At 56.6% G+C, this 17,900-nt stretch overlaps 2 protein-coding genes across 7 annotated transcripts in view; both read left to right on the top strand.

The window, feature by feature from the left end:
• Positions 1-5,323, top strand: part of CARS1 (cysteinyl-tRNA synthetase 1) — a 49,104-nt gene extending 43,781 nt beyond the window's left edge. For 2 of the 3 annotated variants that reach the window (XM_026004197.2, XM_026004196.2), the window contains 5 exons: positions 1,641-1,721; positions 2,247-2,314; positions 3,844-3,903; positions 4,340-4,423; positions 5,005-5,323. In XM_026004197.2, the coding sequence (XP_025859982.1) occupies positions 1,641-1,721; positions 2,247-2,314; positions 3,844-3,903; positions 4,340-4,423; positions 5,005-5,139 (428 nt within the window). In that variant the 3' untranslated portion in view covers positions 5,140-5,323. Of the gene's footprint in view, positions 1-1,640; positions 1,722-2,246; positions 2,315-2,584; positions 2,728-3,843; positions 3,904-4,339; positions 4,424-5,004 lie in introns of all 3 variants that reach the window. The other variant, XR_012001687.1, reaches the window with a different exon arrangement.
• Positions 5,324-12,571: 7,248 nt separating this feature from the next.
• NAP1L4 (nucleosome assembly protein 1 like 4) overlaps positions 12,572-17,900 on the top strand; it is a 43,417-nt gene continuing 38,088 nt past the window's right edge. Inside the window, exon 1 of one of the 4 annotated variants that reach the window (XM_072758709.1) lies at positions 12,572-12,801. The gene's annotated coding sequence lies outside the window, so the exon portion shown is untranslated. Of the gene's footprint in view, positions 12,802-12,933; positions 12,985-17,900 lie in introns of those variants that run through there. The other 3 variants (XM_072758711.1, XM_072758710.1, XM_072758712.1) reach the window with 3 other exon arrangements.

Consider the following 17,900-nt stretch of genomic DNA (forward strand, 5'->3'; position numbering starts at 1 on the left):
TCACCTGATGTTACAGGATTTGTTGCTATTAAAGCTTTCCGAGATGGGATTGCTGTCACGTGCCCTGTGACAGCCCAACTTCTACGCCAATTTCCCCAAGTGCAGGTAGGGCATGGGCTGGGGACTTAGCAGGCCACACGGTGGGGCAGGCAGCCTCCTGGGAGCTGTGAGTCTGAGACCTGGCTTTGATAGACAGCCACATACAGAATGCCTCGTCCCGGTGCCACCAGACCCTGTGAGCAGAGCCGCGCACAGCCTGCTCCCACACGTGGCATCTTATCACGCTCGTCGCTGCCCTCAGGGATGGTGACATGTCCCCATTCCACAGACATGAACCACTGAGTTTCCTTCACTGAGGCCAGATTCCCCTGTAGAGTTTCTGGGTGAGGCCCTCCTGTGCTCTTCGTTTTCAGAGGCAAACAGACGGCCTCCCCCTGCCATGTCGTCCCTGAGCCTCCTGGGAACAGGATGGCCATGAGGTTGGCTGGGGCACACTCTGTGATTGCTGTTGCAGGATCGGTACAGGCTCCCTGAGAGCCCCTGGCCTTGACTGGCCTCAACTAGGTGCTGCTGGATCTGCTGCCATCTGTGGTGCCTGGGAGGGAGCAAGTCCATGGTCATTCGCTCTGCCTCTGGGACCCACAGACTGACCAAGAGGTTTAAGAACATCTGAACCTGCAGGGACCATCCTGTTCAGGCCCAGAGGCCACACTGATGGTCTCTTCATCCCTACCCACTCTGTCTGCTGGTGTATGTCATCTTTCTTGCTTGCTCTAGCCCACGCCTGGGGTGGGCCGAGGCCTGGCTGAGAGCAGTGAGAGGCAGCGTTACCAAAGGGCAGTGTGGACCGCAGGCCTCTGGCCCTTCCTTGTCCCTCAGCTGGGCCTTGTGCATCAGTGAGAGAAGCTGACAGCTGTGGGGCTCACCCCAGCCTCCAGACCCATTTCTGGCTCTCGCCAGTAGCTGCTTGGAACTGTGGGTCCTGGGCCTAGCTGCTTCGCCCTGAGGATGTTGGGAGGATGGGAGGTGCGTGTGGACTCAGGAGCACGGTTCACAAGGCGAGGGGATGAGGGAGCGTGGAGCATCTGAGCAGGTTTCCTGACAGCTGGTGCTGTGCTGCGGATGTATTTGACCTAGCTGAGCATTGCCCTGGGCCAGGCATGCTTGAGGATGGCCTGAAGAACACAGGGAGCCTCTGCAGGACTTCTGGGTGACCTAAGAGCATGTGTGGCCTTGGGCCCCTGGGTCCTGGAGTGTGGAACGCGGCTGCTCTTCTGGCTCACCAGGCCAGGGCTGTGGGGGCTGGACACCTTCCCAGTTGACCAGGGCGCTTGGGTTGGTTTCTGAGCCTCTTTTCTATGAGTAGAAACCTGGTTTCCCTGGACAAGCTGCCCACCTGGTTTTGTGCGGCCCTGGCTTCTCCTGCTCTGACTCTCAGGAGCAGTCCAGGAGCATCTCCACACCACACCTGCCACTGAGCAGGGTCCTCAGGCGCTGTGTAAACCCTGGCCATCTGTGGGGGCTGCTCCATACTCATGGCAGCAGAGTCGTCAGTGCCTGGGCTTCAACTCCCTGCAGGGCGCTGGGGAAGGTGCACATTTGTGCATCTGGTCAGACTGAACTTCTGTCTTTGTCCACAGTCCCTGAGGTTCTGCAGCTCAGTGATGCTCTGCGGGATGACATCTTGCCCGAGCTTGGGGTGCGGCTTGAAGATCATGAAGGTGGGTCCTTCTAATCCCTTCTGGGGCCATTGTAAGGAGCTTCGGGCGCGGTGGGCAGGGATGTGGGAAGGACACTGGGGTCGGAGGCTGGTTCTAAAAGAATCCCAGGCCAGGGTCAGAGGATGGTGGACTTTTATGTGATGAGGAGGCCCAGGGCGGCGCCCCCGTGGGACGGGAGGCCCTTGGAGGTTTGTTGCTCTGGCTGTTGAGGACACCTCCTGTGTACCCTCCTATGGCCACTGGCCACCCTTCCCTGTGATCTGTCACTCAGCAGATGGCCTGCAGGACTGTCAGCCAGGCTCATGGTGTCTGGACTTTGTGGGGGTTTCAGCTGCACAGGAAATTTTTAGATTTTAAATACTCAGGCGGCATGTCCCCTTTGATGACTTCTGGGCCTTGTGTTGGGAATGGTGAGGCCTCCCCACGGTACAGTTAACATGGAAGCCCTGTGAGCAGCAGGGGCCCAAGGTCTGTGCAGGCAGGCTTGGGGCTGGGCCTCATCTCACCAACCACCTGGCTTTTCAGGGCTGCCAACCGTGGTGAAGCTGGGAGACAGAGAGGCCCTGCTGAGGGAGAGAGAGGAGAAGAGACGAGTGAGTGTGCTGGAGCAGCCGCGTGGGCACGGGAGACTGCTGGCGCTGTGTGCTTGCCCTGCCAGAGCTCTCTCGTGAGGTCCCAACTCTAGAATTGCCACCAGGGGACCTCATGGGACTTGGGCCACTGGGCGGAGCAGTAGCAGAAGAAGGGTCTACCTTCTAAGGAAGGGTCCTCTTTTTAAAAAGCTACCCCCTGAGTTTAAGGGAGAATAAGTCCCTTTCTGTAAACCGTGCAGCCGACGAGTTTGGTCGTGCCTTGCTCTTCAGAAGTGCTGTGTCCTTTGTCCCTGAGGGAGGACCTGCCAGGCCGCCCTTCGTCCACCCAGGAAGTGTGGGGCTGGTGCCAGGGGCCTGGGTGCATGAGGAGCACCGGCAGGAGGTGCGGGTGACGTGGGAGCACGGTTTGTAAGGCAAGTGCAAGCCATGTTCTGGACAGCTGGTGGTGACAGCTGGGCATTCCTGGGAGCCGGGGACCCCCTACCGCACCTCCCATTTCTGCCCCATTTGCTCACCCAGCTTAGCGTCCTGTCCCTGGGGCTGGGCTCTCACCTAGGGCAGCGCAGCAGGTGACCCGGCCCTAGAGATGACATGGGGCTGGCTCTGCCCACCCCTGCCCCTGGGTTGGGGAAGAAGCAAATGCCTCAGCTTACCACTCTCCTCCCCGAGCAAGTGCATGCGGAGCATAAAGGTACACGGGGCTCTGATGAGGGTGCCAAGAGGCAGCCCTGCCCGCCATGGGGCCACGGGCCTTGCCTGCTGGTTTTCACAGCGGCCGCTGGCCATGGCCCTCTTTGCCTTGCTCCTGTCTCCCCTGAGTGGGGCCCATCCAGTCAGCAGTGCCTGAACGAGCACCAGGACTGCAACCTCCCTGCATGGCCATTCCCACCAGGGGACAGACACTGTGTCCTCACAGAGAAAGTCCCGCCGAGCCCATGCCACCCTCACCTCTGCCTGTTCCCGGCCTCCTCTGCTCCACTGGTTGCTTCTCCCGAGCCTGTGGCCCCTGCTTGTGGGGACCCTTGCTCTACTTCCCACTGCTGGCCCTGCGCTGCCCTCACCCAGTCCCACAGTTCCCTGCCCGGTACCCCAGGCTCTCTCCAGCCTCACACTTGCCTGTGCCCAGCCGCCCACCCGACAGCCTTGCTGACTAGGAAGCCCCGAAACCCGAGATCCTACAAGGGCATTTTCCTGTCTGTGGCACAGCTGAGTCTGCACTTCGCCTCACGGGTGCCACCCAACACCCGGGCTGAGGGTCCCTGCCCTGACCCCACTCCCAGGCTGGCAGTTGGCCCAGGCCCCATGTCCTGGCACCTGCTAACTCCCGCCCCCTCCAGGCCCTGGTGATGCTGTCTCTGCTCACCAGACAGACCCCCCACAGCTGGGCTCGCCACATATCCAGAGCTGTCCACAGGGTGGCTGGGTCAGAGTCCAGGCACTGGGGGGCCAGCAGGCCTTGCTTTGTTCCTTTTCCTGCCCCCAGAGGCCCCGGGCAGATCTGGCTCACGGGGCTCCTGCTGCTCCCATAGGTTGAAGAGGAGAAGAGGAAGAAGAAGGAGGAGGCCTCCAGGATAAAACAGGAGCAAGAGGTAACACACACGGTGTATGTGGGGCCCGGGCTCCCCTGGTGGGAGTGCCTACTCTGACCCTGTGCCCCAGCTCTCTGGTCCTCCCTGCTCCACCTGCCCCCACCACAGCATCCTCCCGGCCTCCCCACGCACCCCCACATGGCACCTGAGCATAGGGAGGCCGGGAGGCCCTGGTGAGGGAGAGGTCTGGCTGGGAGAGCCACCCCTTGGCAGCCACAGGCTCCAGGCAGTGTCACAGACTCCTTCGGACAACCCTACCCCCTGTAGAGCAAGCTCGACGCCCGGGGTGGACTTGTCCCTCCTTTGACTCCCTCTGCCTGGGCCTTACCCTGCCCGACTTCTGTGTCCCTCTGAGTCCCAGGGCTGGGCTGGGGTGACACGTGCTCACGCCTTCCCCGGTGGGCTGGGCTGCAGTGAGCAGGGCTCTGCATTCCAGGCAGCGAAGCTGGCCAAGATGAAGATCCCACCCAGTGAGATGTTCTTATCAGAAAGTGACAAATACTCCAAGTTTGATGAAAACGTAAGAACCTCTTTTCTCTTGTCAGACCTTTAAATTGGGAGTAATAGGGCTTCCAGCCTTGAGTGAGCAGCCTTTCTGTCTGGGGTGCAGTTTGGGGGAGGCGCCGTTCAGGGTCCGTGCCTGCAGCCCCGAGCCCCAAGGCAGCCTCCCTCCATCGCGGCAGCCGAGCCCCATCGTGGCCTGGATCAGAGAGCAGGTCCCCTTCACAAGCTGGCCATGGTGTGGTCAGGGAGCCATGGGCACTGTCTCCAGAGCTCCTCGTCCCGGCATTCACAGCCACTTTGCCTCTAGACCCTCAGGCTCTCCTTACTGGTTCTGATATGTATTCACCACCTTCCCATGAAAACTGAGCCCCTTTGGTCCTGAGGGAACACTGGCCCTGGCTCCCAGGCGGGAGGGTGCCTCCAGACCAGCCACTGTCTTCCCAGTGGCTGGGAGAGGTGCTGCTGAATCAGTGCACTAGTGTGGAACGTGTGGTGAGGACGTGCCCAGGCGGCTCCAGGGGCTGAATCCATGTGCCCCCGGGCTCCGAGTAGGGCATCAGGTGCACCCTGCTAACCCCGTGCTCTCCCTGTTCTCAGGGTCTGCCCACACATGACGTGGATGGCAAAGAGCTGAGCAAAGGACAAGCCAAGAAGGTGAAGAAGCTCTATGAAGCTCAGGAGAAGCGCCACAAGGAGTATTTGCAAATGGTTCAAAACGGAAGCCTCAAATGAAAGGGCAGGGGACCAAGTGTCTAAACCAAGCCATTGGTGGCCTGCTGACTTCCTGTCTGCGTCCTTAGTGACGACGCCCGATCATGTTTACAGTGGTCCTCGGCTCCCACGCTGGGGATTGCGTTCACGGAAGCCACGCCGTCATCAGCTTGAGACTTCAGTAATAAATGTTTCCCAACAGTGAGGCCGGGTGTGCTGTGTGCCGGCGCGCTGCACGTTCAGCGCTTGTGCGGAACCCGCTCCCGGCTGCTGGCTCAGCAGGTCCCGACTTAGGCGCTCTGCTCAGTTGAGCTGCTTCAGCCAGCCGAGAAATCTCTCCCCCATGCAGATGGCTATCGGCTAATCTCTGGTGTGTGGGTGCATTTGGAGGTATTTAAGTAGGAAAAAGACAGGCTCAAACTGGTGAGCCCGCGGACACCCCACACAAAGGCTGCTCACTGGGCCCCTCTGGTTCTGATGAGTAAACACAGCTCAGCGTCTCCTCCAGCAGCTCCACACTCCAGGGGTGGTAAAGGGCTGGCTCAGCAGGGTGGGCCCTGGCCCCTGCTCCAGGTCTGCACAGCTGCCGACCCAGATAAGGGGGAAGTCCCAGCACACTCAGCAGGGCAGCTGTTTGTCACCAGGACCTCACAGGCAGTGTGCCCCAAGAGAGAGCCTAACTGGCCTAACGAGGGTGCAGCAGAACCAGCACCCTTGAGCCCTGCAGAAGCAGGGTGCCAGGTTAGACCCAGGTTAGACCCTGTTAGACAGGACAGAGGCGCCAGTGCTGGGCTGTCAGGTCAGGAAATGCTGAGTGTCACTGGCAGCCCTTCCGGGGTGCGGGAGAGGGTGGGCAACACCAGGTCGTAGGCATCCTCAGCGCTTGCCCCTGTGACCCCACTTGTAGGAAACTCCAGGAGATATCCCGCTCACTGCAGCATTGCTTCCCAGTACTGATGGAGCAGTTGACTCTCCCCAGGTGCCTGGTGCAACTCAGGAGCACCGAAGGCACAGGGAGCAGGTGGTTATGAACCAAGGTGGGGGGTGGGGAGGGCGTTTTGGTGTTGAGACAGCATGCTTCTCAGACTTCTAAACATTCCACGGACAAGCAGTTAAACCAATAAGAAAACAAGGCCCCAAAACACAGTGAAATGAACTCATTCCAGTTCCCTACTGCTATATGACAGATCATCCCAACACTTGGTGGCTGCAAACAACTATCACTTTACTGCCCTCTCCAGTGCCTCTGGGTAAGTGGGGCTCCGCCTGGCGGTGTTGGGCCAGGGTCTCCCACAGGCAGCCTCAGCTCTGGAGGTGCGTGTCCACGAGAAGAGCCATGTGCCTTTTTGGATGTAACCTCAGAGGTCCCACAGCGTGACCACCACCATCCTCTCAAGGTTGCAGGCAGTCCGAGACGCCCACCATGCTCCTCGGAGGGCACAGCAACTTTCAGTGATGCAGTGGCAAGGTTCCAGAGCAGCGTGAGGGACTGGCAACACCGTGGTGGCCTCTGCTAATAAGCAAATACAATATTGATGTCAGCAACCCAGGGTTTGATGCAAGAGAAAAAACTCGAGTGTAAAAGGAAAGAAGGAAAATCACTATATTCCCAAATACAAATTAGAAAAAACAATATGAACTGACATTCGACCTTTTCTTTTTCAAGATTTTATTTGAGAGAGAACACAAGCAGGGACAGTGGGAGAGGAAGAAGCTGAGCAGGGAGCCCGATGTGGGATTCAATCCCAGGACCCTGGAATCATGACTTAAGCCAAAGGCAGATGCTTCACCCACTGAGCTACCCAGGTGCCCCAATAATCTACTTTTAAACAGTCGAGATTTTCTGGCTGTGTAGACAAGGGACAAACTCGGCTGCTGGGAGCCCTCACATAGCCTGATTCGAGGCTCCTGGAAGAAACGGCCCGCCCTAGGTCCAGGGCAGAAGCACAAGGAGACCCTGAGCAATCTGTCCTCAAAGGGAAGCTTTTGAAGGCTGATGGAGTCATATCAGAAGAGGGACAAACTAGTGAAACACAAAAACTGGATATATCAGAAGGGCATCCTGCCAAGTGGAAATACCATATGGTTGCAGTTGGGTGACATTCTGGACACACAGATTTTTTTTTTTTCAAAGATTTTATTTATATATAGAGAGACACAGAGAATGAGAGGCAGAGACACGGGCAGAGGGAGAAGCAGGCTCCATGCAGAGAGCCCGACGTGCGACTCGATCCAGGGTCTCCAGGATCACGCTCGGGGCTGCAGGCGGCGCCAAACCGCTGCGCCACTGGGGCTGCCCTGGACACACAGATCTATGGGAACAGAGGGCAGAGGAGGTGCTGACCAGAATGGGGGGCGGTGCTCGGCCACGGTGGTGCTGCATAGACCTGCACCTTTGACAGAGTGGCCACACACATGGCACCAGAGCTATTCCCCAGGGGCTGCTCTGTGCTCTGGCCAGGCAAGAGGACACCATCAGAGGGCCCCAGGAAGGGTGCACGGGCCTTGTGCCACCTCAGCTTTTCTGGAATCTCTACTGCAAAATAGTAAAATAGCCTCAGGAACTTCCACTGGCCGCATCTGGGACAACTCGAGTATTGAAAACCAGGATTAATTGAAATGTGGGCATTTATACTTATTCTCAGAATCAAAGAAAACCAAGAAATAATCCGTTACCCCTGGCGGTGGACTTTGTGTTGGCTTCTTACTCTGCAGACTTAATTACTTCTCTGGGGCAGGGAGCCGTACCCAGGCGGCTCAGCGGCTCCAGCGGGAGGGGAGGCTGCACTTCATGCACGGTCCCAGCTCACAGAAGTGATGGGACACCAGGAGCAGACCGCCTCCGTCTGCAACCTGAGTGAGGCACCTGATCCAGGCCAGGCCTGCCAGCGGCTGCTGAGGCCCCCGGGGTGACAGTTGGTGGGAGCAGCTATTCTCACCATGCCACCGTGTCACCTTGCAGGTGGCTCGTAGGGCACAGGGGCCAGGGGAGATGGGCGTGTCACCTTACAATGCCAGGTTCAGCCTGTCCCCCCTCCTTCTCTAGCAATGGGTCTCCGCATTGCCCAGGGAGGGGACAAGCATGAGAGCCAGATCTGGGCGGGGGTGGGCAGATACCTGTGCACTGGTCCAGCCCCCCCACCCCAGGAGGAGCAAGGCTCTCTGTGTCACTACCTGTTCAAGGGCATTACCGCAGTGCGGGGAAGAGTGCCGCCGGGGAGCAACCCGACTGTTCCAGGAGGAATGCCCGGGCTGCTGGGCTGTCTGGGGGCTCTGGTGCCGGGGGATGGACGGGGCACAGGAGGCAGACCTGAACGGCAGAGACGAGAAACACCACCACAGGCCACAGGAGCCTTGTTGGGTTTGAACAAACTGGCCCTGAGAACAGCTGGGCAATCGGCATGCGCACTGGGTCTGGTATGATACCAAGGAGCTTCTGTTAGTTGTCGCTGTGATCATGGCAGTTGTGTCCACGAGGGTCCCTAAGGGGAGACAGTGGCAGGAGGCTGTGGGTCAGCGGCCAGGATCGCTGCTGAGTGGTGGCCTCTCTTCCCACACCTTCCTCCACTTTTCTGTGTGAAATGTTTCATGCCCATGTGTCCTTTAAAGCCTGCCGCCAGGAAATCATCTCATCTTCTGTGGAGGACGCGAGCCCTGTCTGCTGCTGCAGGAACAGATGCACCTTGGGAGGTTGGCCTCCGTCCCCGCTGCTCTGAGTGCCAGGGTTGGGGGGGGGCGCCTAGGGGGTGAATTGCGGGCTAGGCTGTGGCCTCTGATGGAGTCGTGCCCCCCCCCCAATACATCCCCTCAAGGAGATTGGGGAGGAGTGTCCTCGATGCCCAAGCTGCCAGAGAACCGTCTGGAACAAGATGGAGTGGAAATGGTTTTCAAATGTATAATATTAATTCACCTGTGAAAAGTCTGTGCATGAAATGTCTTTCCAGCTTTGGGAGCCAGACTCGTCTTCCTGCTTCTCCCAAAGTGAAATATTTGGTGTTTTCATTACAGAACTATCAGAGATTAGCTTAAAAATGAAACCATGCAGAAAATTACTAGTACAGAGACTGAGCATCCCTGTAAGGCTGTCCCAGAGGGCCTGTGAGGCTTTGGAGACTATCTCCTGGACTCCTTCCTTCCGAGGGTCTGAGGCTTATGCATACGCTCCGCAGTGGGTGGTCTGTGGACACCATCTAATATCCACACCCTAGGAGGGCCTTTCATTCTCCGTGTCTCCAGGTCCCTTTTATTGCAAGGTAGCCTGGGGCCACCACCCTGTGGATGGACGTTGGGGTGCCCCTAAGGCCTGGTGCACCCTCCCTCCTGCCAGCTCCAGGGGTTATTCACTGAGCAGCACCCCTGAGCAACGAGGGGCAGGTCCCCTCCAGGGCCAGGCTGGCTGTGCTCCAGCCAGGTCTGAGGTTGGGACTGGGGGCAGTTATCCAGCTGGTGTCTCTGTCTCCTCCTCTGGGTTTGGGGGCCAGATGTCTACCCGGGACATCTCTGGGCCAAGGCCAATGAGGTCAAGGACTGAGAGGAGCAGAAAGGGCGCGGAGCAGGGGTGTTGGAGGTCAATCCTCTGAGTTTCTCATGTCTGGAGGGCATGGAGGACCTGTGCAAAGGAGCCATTGCCAGGTGTGCATGAGCTCAGAGCTTGGCAGGGGCAAAGTGAAGGCGCTGGGAGATGCTGGGAAATCCATGAGGTGTGGCCTCAGGGCCCCTTCCCTAGACGTTCTGGTCCCAGCTCTTCTCAATCTTGGTTGCACTTAGCATCACTTGGGGACTTTGAAATGAACTGATGCCCACCCCACTGCCTCAGTTCTAAGTTCACTGGAGGGCAGTAGGGAGCTTTGGAAGTATGCTGGGTGGAAGAGTGGTGTGGTTAGAGGTTGCCAGGGTGCAGGTAGACAGTGTGGAGGGTGGGGGTGGGAAGCCACCCTAGGGACCCCTGGGCAGAACTGGCTGTGACCTCAAAGCAAGGGCATGAGAGGGGCCTTAGCTGGTGATGAGTAGGGACTATTCTGGCTAAGAAGGAACCCAGCCCAGAGCAGATCCATTTGCTGGTGCTTCTGCTGCATGGGAGACAATCAGAAAGGACTGTGTCCACTCGGGAACTAGAAGGCATCCGCACAAGGCTCTGGGGTCAGCAAAGCTTGAGTGTCTGTCTGAGGGCCTGGGATGGTGGCAAGGAGACTGTTCAGAATGAAAATGTCTTGAGGGAGGAGATGGGGGCCTGGCCCTCCCTTCTGGGCATGGGTGTGACATGGAACCCACCTTCATGTGGGGCTCTTGGGAAGCCTCTTGGTGGATCCTCAAAGCTTATGGTCCAGGCAGGGTGGTACCTTCAGACACAGAGTCGCAGGTGCTGGGAGCCGGTGTGTAAAGCCGATGTGGTGAGAGAGGGAGCCCACTGTGGGACTGGGTGTCCCACCCCAGGTCCCTGGGGACTGGAAGGGGAGGGCAGAGCCCTGCGTGGAGCTGGGTAGTGGCAGGACTCAGTCCCTCAGCCCTGACATGGAGTGGAGGCTCCAGAAACTCCAGGCCAGGAGCAGCTGCCCCCCCTTGGAAGCAGAGGGAGACCACCCCACAGGGACCACTTCCTGACAGGTAGACAGTGGGCACAGGGGAATGCTGGTTCCAGAACAGACATTGTACTGAGTTGAATAGTATCCCCCCCCCCCCATTCATGTCTAGCCAGAACTCCACAACCCACCATATTTGGAAGTAGGGTCTTTGCAGGTGTGCTTAGGTCACGATGTGTTCGCATAGGAGTGGGCCGGAAGCACCACCCGGCTGATGACTATAAGGAGAGACACAGACACAAGAGGCCATGCAGGACAGGCAGAGACAGGAGGGACCTGACCACCAGCCCAGAGACACCCAGATCCCCCAGGACCTGGAAGTGACAGGAGGGATCCACACCCTAGAGCCTCTGGAGGGAGCACGGCCCTGCCTGCACCTGGGTTTCAGACTTCTACTGTCCAGAGCTGGGAGAAAGCACTTTCCTGTGATTAAGCCACCAGTTCAGGGTACTTTGTAGTGGCTGCCCCACAAACCGCAGGAGACACTCATTCTCGTACCTTAGTTCTCTTTAACGGAAAAATACATTTGCTGTGACTTAACACATCATCTTAGTAAATACATTTATGGCTGTAACGGGGGACAAAATATAGTCATGGTGCCCACGCCTGGCCTGCTGTCTCCATGCAGTGTCTGGACCACCACTGGGCCCAGGAGCTAGGTCTCTGGCCCCTCAGGGGGTGGCTGCTCCCAGTCACTCTGAACACCACGGCCTGCAGGGCCCAGATGTCATCTGGAGCAGGATTCAGGCTAAGCCACTCATAGGACAGTCTCCTTAGGAGAGCCTCAGGTACTCAGTCCCCTCCTCTGGCCCTGGGGGGTGGGGGGGCATCAGAGCAGTGGACACCAGCACCAAGCTACTGGCCAGTGTTGTTCCCACTCCCCCGCAGCCCTGTGAAGGGGGTATGACAAGTGCCCATGACTGAAGGTGGAGAAACTGCAGCACAGGCTGTGGAGGCCACCCAGCTAGAATTGGGAAGGTCGGGGCTCTGGGCCAGGAACCTGCCCTTTTACTTCTGGGTCCCCTGCACAGCCTACTGGCCAGGATGACTGAGTGTGCACAGGGGCGGGTGCCAGCCCCCAAGAGACTCAGCCCCAGCCCCCGGTACCTGCGCAGCTGTCATGGAGTTAACATGAGGCCCCTGCAGCCGCCCTAACCTGGTGGCATGGACAGGCCGCGTGCAGATGGAGACGAGTCTGGGGGCGAGCGGGAGGGGCTGCAGCTGGAAGGGGCGAGGAAGGGCCGTGCCCAGGGGCGGGGGGGGGGGGGGTGGGCAGCCCCGAGACCAGGCGGCGGCGGCCTAGCAGCCCGCAGACCACAAGCCGACCACAAGGGCGTGATTTCTGCTGCGCTCTCAGCTCTCGGCACCTTGGCACCTCGGCCCGCGGCGCTTTGCCGTGGGGGCCACAGGAAAATAAAGCCGCATCACCAATGCGCCAGCAGCGGGGAGGCTGGCGGGTCCCCCTCGCCGCCGGCCTTCCCCGTGACCAGGGAGCAGCGGCCGCCCAGCCGCGCGGGGAGGCGGCCCAGCCAGGGGCCACAGTCTCGAGGACGCCCGCCTGCGCAGAGGTGCGGCCCGGAGGCAGGACCGCAGACACCGGCCCGGCCCCGCTCTCCACCGCACCGCCGTCCTGCCCCAGAGCTCGGTGCTCTCGTACAGACGGCGACGGGGCTGGGGGCGCGCACGCGGGGCGGCGGGCGCGGCGGGCTCGGGGCGGCGCGGCAGGTGCCCTCCACGTGTCCTCCGCGCGCCCCGGCCCCGTAGAGAGGCGGAAGGAACGCGGGCGCGCGCCGCCGTACACGTCACACACCTTATTTACATACAGCTCGCGGGTCTGAGCGCGGCGCAGCGCGACGCCCCACCCCTCCCGTCGCGGCCTCTGATGGGCCGTCGCCGGCGGCGCCGAAGCGTAGTTGACTTGCGCCGAGTCCGCCCAATCGCAGGCCGTCTTGCTCGTGCAGGGCGGGGCCAGGGGGCTCGGCCAATGGGAGGCGGCGTTGTTGGCGGCCACGGCGGCGCAGCCCCTGGAGCGAGCGAGGCCACCGCCGCCGCCACTGCCGCAGCCGCAGGAGGCGTGAGGAGCGGACGCGAGGCGCTCGGCCGGGTAATGGCGCGCTGGGGCTGCCGGCGAGGGGCCGCGGCCGCCGAGGGCCGGGGCGGCGGGGGCGGGCCCGGGGCGGCGGGGGAGCAGGCCGCGGCGGCAGGGGCGGGGCGGCGGGGCGGCGGGCCCGGGGCGGCGGGGGGAGCGGGCGCCGCGGCTGACCCCCGCCCCGCCGCGGCGCTGAAGGTCAGGAGGCGCTTTGTTCCCGGGCGGCCGCCCGCGCCCCCGCCGCGGCCCCGAGGGGAGCGCCGGCCGCGGGGCCCCTTTGTTTTCGGGGCGCGGGGAAGCCGCCCTTCGGGGCCGGGAGGGCACGGCACGGCCCGTGCGCGGCCTGGGCTCGGGCGCCCGCGGCGTCCAGGGCGGCGCGCTTTGCCGGGCCGCGGGGCCGCCGTCCGCCCGGGCCGCCTCTGCGGAGCGCGCGGGGCGGGGGGACCCCGGGCGCTGACCCGGCTCCGGGAGCGCGGCGCGGCGCGGGGACGCGGCTCGCCGTGCGCACGTGCTCGCTGCTCCGGCCCGGCCCGGCGCCTGGGGGCCGCGGGGCGGGGTCGCGGCCGTGGGAGCCCGGCTCGGGCCCCGGGGGGTCCCCGCCAGCCCGGACGCGGGGGCCCTTAGCGGCCGCTCAGCGCTCGCACAGCGGAGCGGGGCCTTGGTCTGGGTGGCCGGGCGCCCCCGGTGTGCGCGAGGGGACCCGGGCCGCGGGGAGGCCGCCGAGGAGAAGGAACCTGGAGCCTGGAGGGTTTCCATTTGTTGCTTTTTCCCTTGTTTCTGGATGAGGAGTTTTTTTTTGTTTTGTTTTGTTTTCCCTTTCTTCATCTTTTGAGGCAAAGGATCCTAGTGCGGGGTTTCAGACGCTCCGTGGAGAAGACCCTTCTGGTCAATAGAAATACGGTTGGCAAAATTTAATTTCTTGTAGGATGACGGTGACAGAAGGGACTTGGATAAAGTAGGTAGATTACTTAGAGTCGTTTTAACGGTGCTCTTAAGACTTCTCCTGGTAGGAAGACAATACTTGTTCTCGGATTCCTTAGTCGTCGTGTAAACCGGTAGTTACTACAGCATCCTGCTGTGTGAAATCCCTGCTCTGACACACACGCTCGTAGCCTTTTTCCTGCTTTGCCGGTGATCGCGGTTGACGATACCTGCGGTAATTTGTACTTCGGTGTCGTAAGACATTAAACGCATTCGTGAATTTCGCATCATTTTTCAGAACAAGTATAGCGATTGGAGAGATTGGATTCTTTGCAAGAGCTGATGGAGTCGTTTTTGTTTTGGTGATGCTGCTAAACTGAACTCTGAAAAGTTTACTTTTGCTTTGGGATTGCTGTCCTCCGCCTACAGGCGTTTTTAAATTTCGAGGATTGGCCGTTTAGAGGCCCAGAGTCTCCTGTGGTATTTTTGAGTGTAGAGGTTTTTACCTGTGTGAGGTACCTCATGATTCTGCAGAGATGAAGTCCATGGAGCCGGTGTGTGTGTGTCATCACAGTGTGTGGATTTGTACTTGGGTCTCTCTCTCATGATGGTGTTTCCGCCAGCCTTGTCGGGGTCTCAGCGGCCCCTGGTGCTGGGAGCAGCTTCCTGCATCTGCAGTTCCCACCAGCCTCAGTGGGATGGAAGTCTTCAGCATTTTTCTTCTCTTGAGCAGTTGATAGTCTTTTAGTTTCAGGAAGAGGGGACTACAGAGGTGAACGTATAAATGGTACAATAGAGTTCAGAATACCTACTTTTAGGGTTTTTTTTTTTTTTTAATTTTTATTGTCCACAGTTGTAAAACGTTTTGAAACTGTTTTCATGAACTTATGTTGTATTGCCAAGAATTTTGCCAGAGAACTTAAATTTGTTTGGTTTGTTTTGCAACAGTAATGTATAGTGTCTGTGGGTGGGAGGGTGACGCACATTCCTGAAGACCTCCCCCTGTCAGCTCTGTGAAATGGGCAGAACCCTGTAGTGCTGGGAGTAGTGCTGGGAGTGATGGCCCCGGGTGTGAATGATGAGGCAGCAGTGAGGAGCTTATGGGGAGTTCGGTCTGGAATTGCTACCTAAGACATGCTTACTTGAACTGGGAAATGTGTTCAGGCATCCACAGCGAAAGGTTGGTGATTACATAGCTTCGCCAGTCCTCCACTGAGAGGTTTTACAAGGGGCGAGAGCAGGTTCCTCAAAGGAAGTCAACTGTCATCCGGTCTTGGCTTACTTTGCGTGATCACTCCTGGTTTAGCAAGTAGTTGCCTTCCCAGACAGCAGGTGGGGATTTATCGTTACCCCTTCCGTGACCCTTATCAATGGGCAGTGAAGAATTTTAAAGATTTTACTTATTTATTCATGAGAGACACACAGAGAGAGAGAGGCAGAGACACAGGCAGAGGGAGAAGCAGACTCTGTGCAGGGAGCCCAATGCAGGACTCGATCACGGGTCTCCAGGATAACACCCTGGGCTGAAGGCGGTGCTAAACTGCTGAGCCACCCGGGCTGCCCGGAAATTTTTTAAGAAGTACCTTTGTGGTGACGTAGATTTGTTTTCATTTGACAGCCTTTGGTTTTCTACCCTGCGCGCTTTAGAGAAGGCAGAGCTGCTTTCTTTGCCATTTTAATTTTAAATTTCACGAGTACTTAATAGCAGGAGAGGTGTAGTGTGTTTCTGTAGTGAGAAAACTATAAGAGAGCACTTTGTGGTCTCTACTTCTTATCTTGACCACTCACTGTGTAGCCTTAAATTTCCTTCTACAAGTATACTCTGCCAGCTGTTAAAACTAGATGTGCTTCCATTCCGGGTTCATGACTTTTTTTTAGGTAGTGTGCATTTTAATATTAGCCAGAAAGCCTGTTTCAAACAAGACGAGATGATTTCTAGTAAATAGTTTTGTGGTACAAAGAATCAGCGTACACCTCAGACATTTATGTACCAAGGCTATAAGAATACATTTGTAAATATTACACTTTAAAACATTGTGTGGGGGCACCTGGGTGGCTCAGTGAGTTGGGCATCTGCCTCCGGCTCAGGTCATAATCCCAGGACTCTGGGGTTGAGCCCCATGTCAGGCTTCTTGCTCTTTCTCTCTGCCTGCCACTCCCCCTGCTTGTGCATGTGTGTGCATGCGCACTCTCTTTCTCTCTCTTTCTGCCAAATAAATAAAATTTTTAAAATAAAAATTGCATGCGTAGGAAAATAGCTTTTATTTATTTATTTTTTAAAGATTTTATTTATTAATGAGAGGCAGAGACACAGGCAGAGGGAGAAGCAGGCTCCATGCAGGGAGCCTGATGTCGGACTCGATCCCGGGTCTCCAGGATCAGGCCCTGGGCTGAAGGCAGGTGCTAAACCACTGAGCCATCCGGGCTGCCCAGGAAATAGCTTTTAATGCTTTGTATTCATTCCTTCGTGAGCCTCTCTATTGGCTAGACAGAGTTCTAAGTACTGGGTATTGCACTGAACAAAACATATTTCTGTCGTGGGAGACAAATAAACAAGTTAGATGGTGATGGGCGCTTTTGAGAAGAAAAGTAGAGAAGGAGTAGGGACTTGGGTGGTGGTGAGTTTTTAAAAGATTTTATTTATTTATTTGTTTATTTATTTATTTATTTAGAGCAGAGTCTGGGAGGGGCAGAAGGAGAGGGAGACAATCTTAAGCAGATTCCATGCTGAGTGTAGATCCCGATGTAGGACTCAATCTCACAATCCTGAGATCATAACCTGAGGTGAAATCAAGAGTCGGACACTTAACTGACTGAGCCACCCAGGCACCTCCGTTGTGATATTTAAACAGGGTGAAGTGGGAAGACCCTACAGAGTGAGAAGACCTTTAAATACTGGAGTAAGGAAAATTTTGAAATGTTAGCCTTGTTTAGTCATATACTAATGAATTGCAGAGAAAGGAGAGTGGAAGAGGAAATTGGAGTTATAGCAATGAAGAGCCACTTTGCCTCAAGTAAAAATAGAATGTTTGGTTAAAGAAAGGAAATAAGTTTTTTATTTTCTTCCGGAAAACCGAGGGCTTAGTCTCTAGCAAGTTTCTGAAGAGATGGTCTGCTGTTGTCTAGTGGCAGTTAGATGTCGTAAGCAGCCCTAACTTCCTCTGTGTCTTAAGAAACTCCATGGGAGAGACTAAGGTACGTGTGGAGTTGTGCGCAGGCAGCACCTGGGTGGGCTGTTACTTCACAGCAGTGAGTGAGTAAAGCAAAGACTGCTTGGCTGCTGTGTCCTGCCGAGTCCTGTGCTAGGTCTAGGTCTAGGGATTGCTGCATTGAGCAAGTAGGTAAGTCCCTTCCCTCGTGGAACTTGTTCTTCAGTGCAAAGACAAACTTACATTGTTTATCCCTCCTTTTTTTTAACATGATAATAAAAAGTTTAAAACCTATGGAAAAGTAACGCTCCCCTGTATCTGACACCTACCTGCAATAATTAACTATTTGCTGATCTTCGTTCATCTGTAAACATATACATGATTTTTTTGTTGTTGTTTTTTGTTTGTTTTTCATTTTTTAAAAGATTTATTTATTTGAGAGAGAGCATGTGAGGGAGGAAGGGGCAGAGGGAGAGAATCTCCAAGCAACCTTCCCAACTGAGCACAGAGCCTGACGTGGCATTCCATCTCACTGCCCATGAGATCGTGACATGAGTTGAAACCAAGAGTTGGGATACTCAACCAACCACTGAGCCAGCCAGGCACCCCTACATATGATTTTTTAATTAAAAATTTTTATAAATGCCCAAAGGAAAAGGAAAATCATGTATACTAGATTTTCTATCATCATATGTGATCAAAATCAGTTTGAACCCAACTTCAAGACTATCTTTAGAAGTTCAAGACCTGGGCACTTTTTTTGTTAAGAGTACAAACATAGTTAACATGGACATTTTCCATTAAATCAGAAACTTACGTAAGTTATTTGGGTTGTTTACTTTAGACATGTTTTCACTTGCCTGCTTGCATATTGAATCCAACACAATTACCTTCTAATGCTAAGGAACATAATGATAGGCTAGATAAAAAAAAAAAAAAAAAAAAAAAAATCAACCAGTCAGGTCAGGGCACTATAAAAGTCCTGGACTGTCCCAGGGCTTCATATATTGACCATGCCTTGTGGGTGGAAACATTGGGATTTCT

This window comes from Vulpes vulpes, chromosome 5, assembly GCF_048418805.1.
Source record: "Vulpes vulpes isolate BD-2025 chromosome 5, VulVul3, whole genome shotgun sequence".
NCBI classification, from domain to species: domain Eukaryota; kingdom Metazoa; phylum Chordata; class Mammalia; order Carnivora; family Canidae; genus Vulpes; species Vulpes vulpes.